Source organism: Microchirus variegatus, assembly GCF_963457635.1.
Source record: "Microchirus variegatus genome assembly, chromosome: 17".
NCBI classification, from domain to species: Eukaryota; Metazoa; Chordata; class Actinopteri; order Pleuronectiformes; family Soleidae; genus Microchirus; species Microchirus variegatus.
This window is the reverse complement of record NC_139818.1, coordinates 20,179,776-20,196,081: the sequence shown is the minus strand read 5'-3', so window position 1 is coordinate 20,196,081 and position 16,306 is coordinate 20,179,776. Positions and strand designations below refer to the sequence as shown.

General features: G+C 43.0%; 1 protein-coding gene across 1 annotated transcript; it reads right to left on the bottom strand.

Annotated features, from left to right (window-relative positions):
- Nucleotides 1-252: 252 nt before the first annotated feature.
- On the bottom strand, nt 253-5,507 carry tut1 (terminal uridylyl transferase 1, U6 snRNA-specific; the record flags this gene model as incomplete). The annotated part of the gene is made up of 10 exons (XM_083903353.1): nt 5,393-5,507; nt 5,024-5,214; nt 4,069-4,263; nt 3,789-3,903; nt 3,543-3,670; nt 3,228-3,454; nt 3,021-3,130; nt 2,280-2,402; nt 1,730-1,822; nt 253-1,373 (listed from the first exon to the last, which is right to left on the bottom strand). Exons 1-10 carry the CDS (start codon nt 5,466-5,468, stop codon nt 253-255), a joined length of 2,379 nt encoding a protein of 792 aa, XP_083759479.1. The 5' UTR covers nt 5,469-5,507.
- Nucleotides 5,508-16,306: the final 10,799 nt, after the last annotated feature.

Below are 16,306 nucleotides of genomic sequence, written 5' to 3'. Positions count from 1 at the left end.
AGTCACATCTCAAACATAAATAGTAGGCTCATTATGTTAAACAAGGATAATAATATATACAATAAACTACAAACTTAAAATTCCAATGAAGCCCAAAACACACAATCTTACAGTATCACGGTTGACTTGTTTAGTCACATGTGCCTTTTTTTTTGTGTTCCACTCTCAAAGGTTCATTAAAGCAGCAGTCATATCTACTCAAAAACAAACAAAAAAAAGTCTCAGTCCAACTTGTGACAAACAGTTGCCCCTTTAAACGACACCCGTTTCGTTCTGTAGTAACGTCTCGGCCATCTTGGGTAAAAAGGCATCCAGGAAATGAAAGAAGTCATTAAAAAGACCTGCATTGTCACTGGTTGGCTCTAGGTGGAGCACCGCCTTCGTGCTCTCCGTCTCGCCCACCATCTGCGGCTCCACCTTGAACTCCAGCGGCTCCTTGAGCTCCGGCTCTTTTTCAATGATGTGAGCCGTGACCCGGGACTCCACCTGCACACAGCTGCCCTCCGGCCTCGCGTCCGCGTCTTTGATCAGTTCTCTTCTCACTTTCCTTCTTCCAGCCCACACCATGTGCCTCTGCGCGCAGGTCCAGGCTGGGAGCTGAGGTTTGCCTCTTCTCGTCAGTCGTTGCTTTTTGCCTTGAGGCGACGCAGAAGCGTCAGCGCCAGGAGACAGCGGCCTCTTGTGGCCGACCGCAGCCGCGCCCGCGTCGGACTCGACGCTGTCGTAGCTGTCGTTCAATGACGTGCTCAGGGAGGACGAGGTCGTCTCCATTTCCTCTGCGGCTTTCGCGGCCCAATCCTCGCCCGTGCTGACGTTTGTGGGAGGAGCGACGTGACACCTGAGAACATTTTTGAGAACACTTTCCACAGCAGCGCAAACCTTCTGAAACCAGAGCAGCCGGAAACCGTCTCCCGCCGCGTGCAGCTGATTACGCAGACCTTCAGGGAGAAGCGCTGATTTGAAGGGAATGCTGATGGTCAGCTTCTCCACTTTGGTATGAGGGACTTCCCCATGGGGGGTGAATATGCGCACCAGGCCCCACGACTTCCCTTTGGAGGATTTGCGCTGGTACTGCAGGCTGCGGCAATACTTCTCAGCCTCCTGGCACTCCTTCTGGAAGCAGCGCTGCACGCGATCGTTCAGGTTTCCCGCTACGTTGTGGGAGAGTTCGAAGGGGTCCAGGAGATTTAAGGGCCCCAGTTTGGGACTGCGGTGATGGTTGCTGCTGGGTTGCTCCTCCTGCATGGCCTCCTCGTCTTTATTCTGGCTCAGGAAATCAGTGATGGGGAGCGTACGCCCTTCCCTCACAGATATGACGCTGCCAGCAAAATCAAACTTAGCATAGAAGGAGAAGAAGCCAGAAAGCAGAGCGCCTTGAAAAGAGAAAACACACATTTGATTAAGTTTAAGCGGTGGGAAATATGGCCAAAATTGAAAATGATTGCGATAAAATGTCAGACAGATCAAGACTGACTTATTCTCCAGAAAGAACGTTGAAGAAAATAGTTAATGGTGGCGTTAAATAACAACAACAAACACTTTCACAAATCTGAGGCAAAACATTCATAGCATAAGCATTATATCGTGATATAATGAAGTGTTTTCATATTGACAGTGAAGAAAAGTTGTATCACTATCATTATGGAGTTATTGCCAGCCACATTTACGCTTTATTTCAAATTCAAAGTAACTTTCTGACACATATTTGTTCTGAATGACTGTCACTTACTGAGGCTCTGTGTATTTTTGCTGGGCGGCACAGCGATAGGCTGAGTGGGGAAGGTGCAGTTCCAGCCCTCGATCACACATGCTTCCTCTTCACCTGCAACAACGATAACAAACAAGACATTGAAGATATGACAAAAAAAAAAGAAAAATACATGGAAATACTTGCATTATGTAATCACTCGGCAAAACAAAAAACCTACAGCGAAATTCACACAGTTTAGCCAACATTTCATTTGAACAAATCCAACTACCGGTAAATAATAAAAACTTCGAAACAATGCAAATCTACTGCTGCTTCAATTTATTGATTAATAAAGCAATATATCCATGTTGGAAATGTCTCACAGAGAAGATAGATGAAGTAGATGGTGTCATTGGGTCATGAACCATCTTATTCTTAATATTTATAAAGCAAATATCGAAATGAAGGTTGACCTTAAAAGATTAGATTGCAGATCAAAGAGCAATCGTAATAATAAAAAAAAAATCACAAATTAAAAAGTGTTCAGGCGTTAAGTAAAGAGAGATGAGCAGATGAGTGGAGCACTTACAGGCCATGTCTTTGAGTTGGTCCACTGTGGAGAGAACAGGAGGCTCACAGTTCTGCAGGTAGAAGACGACCAACAGCGTCAGGGCGTAGTTGTTGAGAAGAGGACCGGCACCGCTGGGATTACCTACACGTCACAGAGCCCGACGACAGTTTTTAATTAGATTAGATTTAATTTTCTTGCAACCAAAAAGACATCGTTAATGCCAAAATGAGAAGCGAACAATAAAGGAACGGGTTTGTTTGTTGTTACAGTGGTGTATATCGACAGTTAGTGTTTTACTTATCCGCAATAAACCTATGCATAATTATTAAAATATATGGTTTCAAAGTCATTTCTCTGTACACACGTGCATGTGTCTTCTGTAGCCTGAGTAAACTGAGCCTTTGAGTTGAAGGTCACTGCAGTTGAACATGGCTACTCAAAGCTATCTTAATGATTCTCTGATTAATACCAATCATCCTGCACAAGTGCCTCGTTAAAAGCTGCGATGACACAATTCATCAAAGGGAACAAAAGCCAAAGTAATCAGAGAATGCTCTTCAGTGAAGAACATCATCGTGGTTTGATTTTTACATCAGGTCTGTAACATTACAACACAAAGGAATAGCTACTGCATTTGTTTCATCACAAGAACTAAAAACCCTGGCAGTAAAAGCCAGCGAGGAAACACCGATGTTCTAGTGACATCTGTTGAGCAAACAATGAAATGTCTCGCTGTGGTGCAAGTTGTTTTTTTTTTACCTGCCAGCTGTTTCTGCTTGGCCCAGTAACGGATGGTGTACACCAGAGGTCTCAGTCTGTCCTCAATCCCCGAACACAGCTGCAGGAAACGGGTGTTCCTTACAGCCAGCCTGGTGACGGATACAGATTTAAGAAAACCACAGTTATTCTGCTGAACATATAAGATCAAATATACGACCGTGAGTGCTACGGAAATCAGCGACTGACCTGTTGTTTAAAGTGATGTCCCCCTGCAGGTTGAGCTCACGGTAATGGAACTTGACCACAGGGAGGCGAGCGCTGCTGACGGTGTTTACTTTGTGCACGCTGGGGACACAGCGCTTCAGGATCATAGCCACAAGGTCCAGGACCTCAGCCGGGGAAGCCGTGGACAAGTCAATGTCAGACAGGATGGAGTCCTCGGAGCGGCCGTCATCTGACATGCCTTCCCCTTCCTGAGACAAGAGGAAAAATGAGTCAAATTCAATGCATACTATCCAATACATGCTTATAAATGGTCTGGGTTTATTAAAAATATCAGACCGGTTCTGTGGTGAACTTGGCATGAGCCTGGAAGATCTTGGTTTTGTCCAGGTCCAGGAAAAGGTCCAAGTCGCAGGAGTGGACGCCAAAAGTGTTGACAGATGACCCAAAAGGGACAATCTGGCTGTCTGCCACCCATACAGACATGCATAATAAAAAACAGTGAGAAAACCAAACTATTACATAATGATAATTATAAACAAATACTTGAGAAAATGACTGTGCATGTGTGTTTAATAAGGTCACCTGGAAAAAACTCGACGAAAACCTCTTGCAGCAGCTGAACCAGCAAGCCTCTGGTCTTCTTTTCATTTTCTCCGAGCTGAAATCGCTCGACAACAAACTGCATCTGTGCGTCGACCTGAAGGAGAAGGAAGGACATCAAGTCACACTTATATCATACATGCATATGTGCTATAAATAACCCTTATATAACCAACACAATATATGGTTATCATCACATTTTGTTCAGTACGCATGCAGAATGAAAGTGCAGTTTGTAATAAGCTCATAGTACGATACTTACAGACACCAGCTGACACAGTTGAGGTTTGAGACGGTCGAGGACTTGACTCGAGTCGCTCTTCTTGGGAATCAGCTTGAATTCTTTCTTCTCTCTCGGTTTGACGCGCAGTTTCAGGCCCTTCATCTGGTGCTCGACACAGGAGAGGGTGGCCTCGAGGCTCTCCGTCTCGCTGAACTGCACGATGGCGTACAGACCCTGTGAGTGCAGAGTGACGCGTCACAGTCAGAATACACCGAGGGTTTTAATCACTACTATTTCCGCAGGCTGGCCAACAGTGATTCCTGTTGTGAAAAACAGACTGTAAAGACGGGATCTGTAACAAAAACGGTATCATCGCGCACAATATACGTCACAAAAGATAGACTAGGCTGTGATGAACGTAGAGTTTACTTATACATTTTATTATTTCATACGGCAACACCAAACTAATTTATGGGCAGATAAATGAGAAAAATTACTGTAAAGAAAAATAATGCACGTTTCCCTGCTATAGTCAGGGTCTCTGCAGGTTTCAACAAGTTAAATTTAAGACTTTTTAAAGACCATAATGAATACAATTTAAGACCCATTTCAAATCCAAACTGGCAAAAAAAAAGTACAAAAAACATGAAGGAAAACTGGAGCAACAAATTGTTGAACTTAGCACATTAGTTAGTGGTGCTCGCTAAATTCTGACCGGGCAGCACAGGCGGCCTACTTCAGTTCCGTGTTGTAGTTATGTTATCGCATCCTCAAAAATAGAAACATTTCCAAAGCGTGACTGAAGTTTATGCATGTTTTATGCAGATTTTTTAAGACCTTTCAAAATCGTTTTTAAGACCTTTTGTGTGATTTTAGGAGAATGTAAGACATTTTAAGGCCTTAAATTCAAATTATTGGATTTTAAGACTTTTTAAGACCCCGCGGATACCCTGTATAGTGCAACCCAAGTAATTGTATCTCATTGCTGCCTGACCTTGTCTTTGTCCATGATGACATCTGTGACTGCGCCAAACTTCTCGAAGTACTCTGCCAACTCGGTCTGAGAGACTTCAGGCTTGATGCCACTGACGAACACACTGTGCTCTTCCTGCGTCTTCCTCGAGTGGCGCACAGTGCTCAGTGTCTGGTGTTTGCGTCCTTTCACGTGCTGCTCCAGACTAGGTTCTGTAGGGCATGAAAATAACACACATTTCATGATAAATCGTTATAAAAAAAAATAAAAAATAAAGACATTGCGTGTGGAATTTGCACTAATGTGTCAGGGAAACATTTGTATTTCTAGCACGTTAGTTCATCACATGGATAGACCCGCGTGTAGCTCCGTTAGCTTAATGTTACTTACGGTTCGGTAAGTTGACATTGCACAGTGTACAGCGAAAGCCCTTCGGTGTTGTTTTAACGTCACTGTTCGATTCCATGATGCCGATAGATAAACAATATAACTTTAACGGAGGAAAATAAAACAAGAAATATCCTCAGCGAAGTTTGAGTGCACCGCACGCGCCTCTCAAATCTCCCTCCAGCGTCAACCAGACGTTTGCTCACAGTCCGTCTCCTAAAAGGATCCGGGTTGTTTCACTGTTGCATTTCAGTTCCTATGTACATTTTTCCAAACGGAAAATGGATCCCGAGGCAAATGACATTACTGCTATGGTTTAAATGTAAATATGTCACTTTAATTAGTCATCTATTTAATCTACAATACAGATTACACATTTATTTATCTTATTTAACTTTAAAATGTAAGAGTACAAACAATATTTGAGCAAATTCCATGTAGTTTATTTAATGCTTTCACCCCACAACTCACAAAATGTGTAAATGAAAATATCAGTTAACGTGTATTTGCCAACAATAACATTTCAAACCACTCAATACATTGAAGAGACGATGGAGACATTAAAAACACACCAGTTTGTCTAGCGTACAAAAAATTTAATAGCCATATTTTCCCCAACGGGTGCTCATGGCAACAAATTACCAACATACAACTTGCCATAAAACCATGGTTAAGATAAGATTCCCTGCAGTCTTGAAGCAAAGGAGAGGAAAAAAGACATGAGTGCTTCAATTATAGGTCTATAAAACTACTCTCTAAATGCCATCAAATTTAAAATATGGAACATAAAAAAAGAAAGTCCTTGCGATTAAGATTAAATATATACACAAGTTATTTCTTTGCCGATCTTCCTCTTCGGGTTTTCAGCTGCGTCTCGGCTTCAGCACCTTTCTGAGGTTCCACCGTGCTCGAGGACTCCAACTCATCAGCGACCTTTGCCCCCCGCCTGGCTCTCTTGATGGGCTGAGCTTCGACAACTTCGTCCGAGAGATTCTTCTCTTTAGCCATGTCGGCATCGATTTTGCTTTCAGCTTCAACTTGGTCAACAAGTTTTGACTTCCTGCCTCGAGCGGACTTCACCGGCGTTACTTTCGGAATCGGAACGACTTCCAATTGTGGTTTCCACCGCACAGATCTTTTGGTGATTTTGGTGTCTTCTTCTTCTTCTTCAGCCTTACCGTTTAAATCTTCAGAAAGACATGCCTGGTCACTGCTCACTTGCGTTTCCTTTGATGTGGGTTTCCCTGATGCCGCCCGTCTTCCCTTCTTAACGGGTTCGACTGATGCTGGAGCTGATGAATCCTGGACAGTGGGCTCTGCGTCGACTTCCTCAAGAGGAGGAGGAGCAGCGGCACCTCTGCGCGCTCTCTTAGCTGGAACGACCTGTGAATCCTGACTCTTCACAGATGTTTTCACCCCTCTTCCCCGAGTAGTCTTAATGACGGGAGCATCTGGCTCAGCGTTTTTCTCTTGAGCCTCTGGCAGATTGTCAGACTCCCCCTCTGGTGCATCAACAGTAGCCACATCCACATCAGCAGTTTCTTTTCCTCTCCTGCCTCGTTTAGGTTTCTCTGTGGCCTTGACAGCAGGCACCTCTTGGTCCTCAGTGGCTTCACTCTCAGTGCATTGCTTGGCATTTCTTCCTCTCTTGGGTTTTGCCGTGACGGAGACCTGTTCAGTCACCTCCTGTGGTTCAGGAACGGATGAAGCTTCAGCCTCTAGAGGGACAACCATTTCAACAGTTTGAATGTCTTCTTCCTTTGATTCCACATCGTCTTGTTCCACTTTCCTGGTTTTTCTTGATTTTTTAACTGGCTCTTGTGCATTAGAGGTCTCGATATCTTTTTTCTCTTCTTCCAGTTTGGCATTTCTTCCCCTCTTAGCCCTGGCTGGGAGCTGAGACACCTGCTTGGTCTCGTCGGGAACAGCTGTCACTTCTGTAACTACATCTTGTTTTGCCTTTCTTCCTCTACTGGGCTTTACAGCAATGGGAATGGGCTGTGGAGGATCTGCCATCATCTGCTCATCAGTCACGTCTTCAGTCTTCTCCATCTCTGCTTGAGATGTCTCAACGGGTGTTTGTTTAGCTTTCCTCCCTCGCGTGGGCTTCACAGCAGCTTCCTCGGCAGTGGATACACTTTCCTTCCGATTGTTATTTGCCAGAACCTCTTCAGGGGACGTCTCAGTCATCGGTGGTGGTTCCACACACATCTCTGGGGCAATTTCAGGCTCATCATCACCGGTGTTTTCTTGGGATTTTGCATTTCTGGTTCTCGTCTGTCGGGCAGCAGGTGGTGCAATTGCTTCAGTTTTCTTCCCTCGTCTCCCTCTTACTGGAGCAGTGACAACAGGCTCTTCTGAATGGTCCGTTTCCTCCAGTTTGGGTTCCGGCAATTTTGCTTTGCGGCCACGAAGAGATTTTTTCTGGACGACGGCTGCATTTGCTTCAGTGTCCACTTCAGGTAAGCTCTCAGTTACAGGTGCCTGGGGAACAGTCTCCTGGACATCTGCTGATGGTTTGTTCTCATCAGTTGTTGTGGGCACAACCTCCAGCACGTCAGTGCAGGCTTCAGGTGCAACTGCAAAAATCATAGAGCACAGTGCATTAAATAGGACATCAGAATGTGAAAAGGGCAGTAAGATTAATCAACACTAGACAGCCAACTCAAGCTCTCCTTGTAATGTTTTCTAAAATGGGGCATTCAAATGATTATACAATACATACCTTTATCAATGTCAGCTTGGGAAACACCGTCACTGTGAGCACATGGTTCATCTTGCTTTTCTGGCACAGACTGAGTAGCTTCAGGTTGTTTAGTTTTTCTTCCTCTCTTGGGCTTTGAGACAGCCTTTTCTTCCTCAGGTGCTGCACCATCATTTACAGTGAGGTTGACATCTACCGTGGATATCGGTTTGCTCTCAGCTTCTGGCACCACTTCTGTTTCAGGAGCAGCCTCTGGCACCATTTCAGCTTGATCATCAGCAACTTTTTTGGCATTTCTTCCCCTTTTCGGCTTAACTGCAACTTTAGAAGGCTGAGGGGCACTTTCTTCCACTGTGACATCAGCATTCTTTCCGTCGGTGGTCTTTGTATTTCTGTTTCTTGTCTGTCTAACTGTGGGTTGTGCTGTGGTGGCCTCAGTTTTCTTTCCTCTTCTTCCTCTGACTGGGGCAGAGGCAACTAGGTCTGCAGGCTCTTCAGCTGCCTCTTGTTTATTCTCTAGGTCTGTAGGCTCTTCAGCTGCCTCTTGTTTATTCTCTACTACTTCAAACTCCACTGTTGCCTCCATCTCTGTGACTTCACCAGTTGGGATCTCCACTTCTGGTTGATTGGCAGTTACATTTTCAACTGCTGCATCCACTTTGGGTGGTTCCTCAGGCATACCATCATCAGTAGCCGTGTCAGAGACGGTTTGCATGGCATTTGATGATTGACCATCATCTCCACTCGGCACAGCTTCGTCAGCTTCTAAAATAAAAACGAAAACATCGAGTTCATATTTGCAGGACATGCCCTTTGCCCACACATACATTTCCACTTCCAGGCCACAAATTACTTACTTAATTGTCTAATTTTCATTCCATGTTTCAGATTTAGTTTTACATCTTCCAAGTAAGTTAAAAACATGAATAAGAAACGGCAAAAAGATTTACTGGTTTACCTTCTACCACGCCGACATGAGCAGTATCGTCAGTCGCTTCTGGTGCATCATCTTGAGGCTCCTCATGGGCTAAGTCCAGTTCTATATAATATAGAAGAGAGTAGAACAATCATTGCACTGTTGCCAACAAAAATATAATTTTGACTTTTAAAATAATTAACAAAACTTACCTTTTACCATGGCTGCATCACACACTGGAGCCATTTCTTCTTCGGTCAGCTGAAAATAACAGAAACAGTGAATTTATTTTCTTAAACACCACATTTATCATTCCAATAAATAATGAAAAGGTTGAGTGGTTCCATTATTACCTCTTTCACTTCCTGTTGTCCTGAGAGATCAGGTAATGGTTCCTCCATGAGCTCTTGAAGTCCGTCAAAGTCCTCCACTGGAGCATTACCCCTCGGCCTGGGTGACTTCATGAGTCTCTTGATACCAAAGTTGTCCTCAACAGGTTCAGCTTTCTGTTTTGGCGTTTTCGCGAGCCTCTGCGCAGTAACCGTATCTTCCACTGGAGCACTTTCCTCCTCGGGTGTCTCAATTACCGTCTCGACATCTGTAAGACACACCACTGGGTGGCTCTCCACATCTAGATTCATTGCGTTTTCTGTCTCAGATACAAGTAGGCTCGCATCAGCAGCCTCTAAAGCTTCGGGAGTGTTGGCAAGTTTTCCTTGAAGGTCTTCAACAGCTTCAGTCTCCTGCTGTGGAGTGCTGAAAATTCTCTTTACGCCGCTGAAGCACTCTTGTATTTCAAGCTTCTGTTTGGGAGTTTTCAAAATCTTTCCTCTGAGGTCTTCAACAGGCTCGGCCTTCTGTCTTGGTGTCTTCATGATCCTCTTCACTCCAGTGAGACACGGCAGTTGTTCTGGCTTCTGTTTTGGAGTGGTTACAGTGGTCGGCTTCACTTCTGCGCTCTGCTGTTCACTGGGTTCAGCCTGGGTCTCCGAATCAGAGATCTCACTAACAAAGCTCGATTCTCCATCTACGTTTAGGAGGCGTTGCACTGCTTCACTGTTGTATCCTCTGCTTTTCACTGTAGATGTTACCAGAGGTGACACCAACATTTCTCCTGTAAAATAAATAGAATTTCATTAACATGTGGCAACTAGTGACAGTTAAACCTAGAGAAAAAAACCCTATGTTCCATAGGTTCCAAAGAACTAATATAACCTGCACCACATAGTATTCCAGGTTTATGATAATATAATATGCATTTGTGAAATGACGACTTCATCACACACTGTACCTGGCTCCTCGGGTGTGTTGAGAACCGATGGTTCGACGACCGACGTGCCAACAGCTCCCACTGGTGTCTTGGTGACACTGCTATCGATTACAGATTTCCTCTTCCTTTCATTAACAGGCGTTTTAAACATTTCAGAAAGACCTGAAACAACCAGGTACAAGAAGAACATGTCAAGAAACAATAAATACATAAGATCCACAGGTCAGTGCAATTGCTGGACCAGAAAAGTTTAATTACCAGTCAAGTCCTCATCCATTTTCATGTTCTTTTTTGAGAGCACGGTGTTGACGACCACTTTTGGTGCAGCACCAGTCTCTTGCAAAAGCCTTTGTTTGTGAGCTTTGCCCACAACAATGGTCAAAGGTGAGTTGGCGTGCCCAGTGCTGACATGGCCATGGAGTTTTCTTGCAGGTGTCTGGAAAAATGAAGAAAAATATTAATTGCAGTCACTGCAGCAATCACGCAAGCATGTTTTTTTTAATTAGTCTTGAAATACAACGGCCTACTTTACCTGCATTTTGGGCACAGCCTTCTTAGTAGTTTTTTGGACGACCGGTTTCTTAGCTGGGGCGGCAACTTGAGCCTTAACTTGTCCAAATTTCACAATGTTCGCCCAGGAATTTTTGACTGAAAGAAGAAATGGGAGATAGAAAGAGATCAACTTGATTATTAATTGGAAGTTACTGAACTTACTGCGTCTATGTTACACGAATGGTTAAAGTAACACTTTTTGCATACGTGCCGTATAATGTGAAATACATTAAAATTATAAATCTACGTACACTTCAGTGATGCCCGTGAAATGCCACTCCTCCGCAATACTTTTACAGCACTCTTAGCAAGAGATGGGGTCTTCTTCGCGGTGCTCTTCATGCTCTTCCTCTTCAGAGGAATCTTATGGGTCACGGTGACTGACGGCATCTGGTCAGAGACGACATCTTCAGCTACTGGAGATGGAGTGCTGATGTGCGACACGGAGAAACGCCCTTGCACTGTGGGGGTTTTACCCGGTGTTACAACAGTGGAAGCATTTTCCTTAGGAGTTTCAATTTTGATTGAAGGAGATCTTCCTCTTTTTGCAGGAGTCTTGGAAACAGGCGACTCGGACTTTGGTGATTTCTTTCCAGGGGATGCTGCCTTGGGAGATGGTGTCCTTGATTTGGGGGTTTTCTTGCCAGGAGTTGCCGCCTTGGGAGATGGGGTCCTTGATTTTGGGCTCTTCTTTCCAGGCGTAGGCGTCTCATTTTTGGCCTTTGACTTTTTAGGTGATGGAGTCCCCTTTTTTGCAGGAGATTCCTGTCAAACAATATACATTTAGCACATTATTACAAATATCTTTTCTGCATTCTTCATAGACATGTAGACGGATACTCGAGTCACAATCTTACCTTTAGGAGGCCGATGGTCGACGCTCTTCTAAGGAGTGACAGCTTGGGTTTAAGGAGACATAAGCTCCTCCGTGGAGCAGCCCCCTTACGTAATGGAGAGTCAGGAGGCAGACGCTTGTCGAATAACTCTGGACTCAGAACACCTCCAAAGGAAACGCGCTTTCTCTTCATTTGCGACATGGGCAAGTCCGCTCCAAGTTCACCGCTCTTGCGTTTTTTGGGCATTTCCTTCGCTGAAAAATAAATTGTTACAGGTTACGTTATGTATTTTGCAAAACACAACACACGCGTGGATTATTGTAACATAGTTCAAACACTTTCAAATTAATACCTTTCTCTGCTTTTGCCAAGTTCCGTGGTGATACTCTTTGAGGTGTGGTGGGAGCAGATATTTCTGGCTCTTTTGTAACTTCAGGTTTGGTTGGTGTGGCCTCCTTGCTTTTCCTCCCCGATGGTGACTTAGGCGGGGTTTGTACGCACACTTGTTCGATGACCTGTTGCACAGTAAACCTCTGCGGGGTTGTGCGGTTTCTTTTCTGAGGTGAAGCTGCTTCAGACTTCGTTGCGTGATCAGCTTCTTCCACTGCAGGACCAGGATTCTCAGTAGAAAGCTGGGAGGACCTTCTCTGCTTCTTAACAGACTTTGGTGTCCCCTTACCAACACTTTCCACCTCGCTCTTTGTTTCATCAGCTCCAGAAAGGACTTTAGCTTCATCCTTCGTTGGAGTGTTCTTGGCTTCTGCAGAAATGACAGGCTTGCCATTTTTCTTGACTGACACAGGTTTTGGAGTGCAAAACCTTGACGTAGGCGTTTGAAGCAGACTGACGGAAGAAGATTTCCGAGGGGTCTTGACATCTAGAGACTTTTTGATCATTTGATATAAATCATTGAAGGGGGAGTTGGTCTTGTTCTGCAGGAGGCTCTCATCTCCTGTGGACTCCACATCCACTGTGTTCTCCAGGGATCGTTGGATGTTGTCATGGTTGGTTCCATCTGTCAGTGAGAAAACTTCTGCATGAGCAACTACCACTTTGACCATTGAAATGAAATTAGAACTAGGCTACAGAAGGATGACGGGCCCCAAATACTAACTCACAGATTATACAGGAACATGTCTTGCATTCACCAGTGAAGTGATTCAGATAATCTTTATGTAATTTCCTGATTGGGCACTCTTTATTAACTCATTATAACCAAAGTCATGTAATCTCACCTGTGAACACTTCAGAGACTCTCTTCTCTCCTGCTTCAGCGGTGACAGTGTCCACCACTTGTGGCTCTTGAAGAACCTAGATGTAAAAACACAAATAAACGTTTCATGAGTGAAGCAAATTCGAGACCGCAAAGTCGCTGTCTTATAAGATTTATAGAAAAGTAAATTACTTTAAGGGTTTTAGCTTTCCCTCCTGTAGAAGACCGCTTCTTAGGTGTTGGTGCTGGTGGATATTCAAACCTAAAATGACAAAAAAAAGAAAGAAACTGTAAGCTTTTGAAGATCCATCGTATCAGTCACAACTACTGGAAATATTTTTCTTGCACATGAATAGAACCACTCCACCCAGATACTCTGCAAGACGCACCTGAAAGAACGGTCAATAATCGTTATAACATCTCCATGTTTCAAACGCTCAGACTGCTGCAGAACCTCTCCGTTGACCTGGGTTGGATTCACTGAGCTGATGTTTGTCAAAATGACCTGGAAGAAATAAGACATAAAAACCAATGATTCATTTCAAATCATTGAAATATTAGGTAGCTAGGATTTTGCTCATTTTCAGTACATGTTTCCTGCTGTCAAATCACAAGTGATTTAAGTTGAATTGACATATTCACAAAAGATTAACAGCAGTAACCAAAATATAGAGGCATTAATGTGACTTGTACATTGTACCATATTGTTAAATTTGGTCATGCTCAGTAAAGTTGATTTACCTCTTTGTTTTCATTCAAGTCAATTCTGCAATGCTCCTTGGAGACTTGCGGTAGCTGAATGCGAATGTCACAGTCGGGCTTCCTGTTGGAAAAACAAACAAATATGGCCACATGAAACCTTAAGCAGCATGCAATGTGAATATCATAATGTTTACAGGCAAAAACTGGTTTTCGATTCAGCCACAGTTGTGCACGGGAAAGGTTTTGGAAATGCTGCAAGTTCATTGGTTTACCCATGTCAAGAAATATAAGTAAAGCGACAATTTTTTTTTACACACATTGGAACTGCACTGACTTAAACATTTGGGAATGGAAGTAAAATGGGAAACTGCTTTTCAAACCAAGGCTTATAAAAGATATGAGGGGGAAATAAATCCTGCTAAGCCAAAAAACAACTCTAACATTAAAATTACAACCTCCACTTGCCCTCAACAGCATGATTTTCTGTAGTGGATAGTGAAGGATTCAGAAAGTAACTATATGTACTGGAGAGCCTTGATATGAAAAAAACATTACGCATAAACATATTTTAGTCGAACACTATTGCCTGCACAGCACTGGTATTGGCTTTAGAATATATTATCTGATATCAGTAAACATGTCAACATCCTCCAATGTAAGAACAAAAAGACAAAATAAGCTGCCATTTCCTTGACTTTTATGCTGGTACCCTTACCTATTTTTTTATTTTTTTTTATTTTTGCAATTAAGAAAACGTATATCTACATCTGCTGTCACATGAGTAAAAATTCTATGTTCATTCCACTGCAGGAGAGACTAAATGACCTCTTCAGTTGGGTGCAGGGATTGGTTATCAGCACGAAGTCCAATAGTGTACATCGCTGCTCTCTGTGTGAAATGAGCCAACAGCTACCAGAAGTCCCCTTGGACAAGTTGGACCCTTGTTTGTTGAATTATGTGTTATTTTGTTGTTTTTTTTTTTTGGTTATTCTGTACAGCAATTCGGTCAACCCCTGTTCATATACACAAATAAATATAAAAAAGGGACACGAGTAAAAGTATCTTACCAGAAAATGACTTTGGTAGAAGTTGAAGTCACTTTTTCATAATATTACTTAATTAAAAAGGTATTGTATCATATTTACTGTAGTCAAGTATCAAAAGTAATTTTCTGATACAAGTAAAAGTATTTTAAAAAGTGAGTTAGGATTAAGCATTGGTAGCTCAGTGGTAAGGACAAGTTGTCTTTCTGTGTGGGTTAAATTCCTGTCACTCCTTGAGCAAAACACTTTACCCCATTTTGCAGCGTGTAACTTAGTATGAAAGATGTGTGAATGGGTGAAAACTGTAGTGTAAAGCAGGTCATCAAGACTAGAAAATGACCAAATCTGATTTATTTTCCCCCTCTGTATAACAAGTGACAGAGATAGTTAGGAGAAAATGTACTTATTCAGGAACTACAGTGGACTAAAAGTCGCAAGCAACGCAAATAAAGTAAAGTACAGGTATGTGGACGTTGTACTAAAGTACAGTAACTCGGTATTTGTACTTTGTCACATGACAACACTGATATATAGGGTCGCATGTGCAGTCAGTTGCCGTGGACAGGAGCATCGTGTGTTTAAAGATAGTGACGTGGGCAGCTGTTGGCCCGCCTTCAAACCAGAGGGCTTTTTACAGCACATCTGACACGCGGTCGTGCAAAGACACATGCAAAAACGTTGACTCCATCATCAAGCGTTGCTTTGTCTTCTATACTTGAACATAATTACCACTTAAAACCTGATGACATGTCATTTAAAATTGTATTTTCTTTTTTTAAAGGGAATAAGGCAACTCACCTTCCAAACACGCATGTTGCAGTGAGAGGAAACTCGGTGCCATCGCCTCCACTCCTCTTTATCACGACTATTTTCCCATGTAATGGCATTTTCGTTACTTTACCTGAAAACGTAAGGGGGGAAAAAACAGATATGTCAAAAATACTGCAACGTCAAGTCGATTTCGAGACAAAACAACATGTTAGCTTTGAACAAAACCTTGCATTAAAACAACTCATTGACTAAGCTAGCTATTGTGCTTGACGAATATTAGCACACCGAGCCGTGCCAAACCAAACTAAAAGAGCAGGTTGTAGAAGTTAAAACACACACAACCCCACGTGTAGCGTCGCATCATCACTCACGTTTGTTTAAAGTCATTCGTGTGTGGATTTAGACGTTGAAATTAACTTATAATGACACGAACAACTATACTGTGAAACAATAAAAAAAAAAAACGTGTCACAGTAAAATAGGACCGAATGCAAAGCTTGGAATTATACGTGATATAGTTCTCACCTGTATGTTCGCTCAAAAACACGTAGGCTTCTTTAAATCCATAAACTTCGACACGGATATGTCAAAGAGAAGCTTATTTAACTATAAAATCATATCAGGCTAAAAGTACAGTTGACTTCCTACCGTGGACGAGTAGCTAACGTAAATGGTTCATAGCGGAACCTTGTAGTATCTCGTGTCGTTCCGCCTTCACTACTCTAGTATCACTCCACCGAACTACACTTACCAACTGACCCTCCGGAAATACACGGATAATGTGACCGTTTTGTGATTTAGTGTATGCTTTGTTTATGTTGCTATATTTTAAAATGTGTGTTTGTTGGCCTAATGGAATGCATATTGTAGTCAAACAAACCGGACTATTTTGTTTACGAATTTGGCGGAG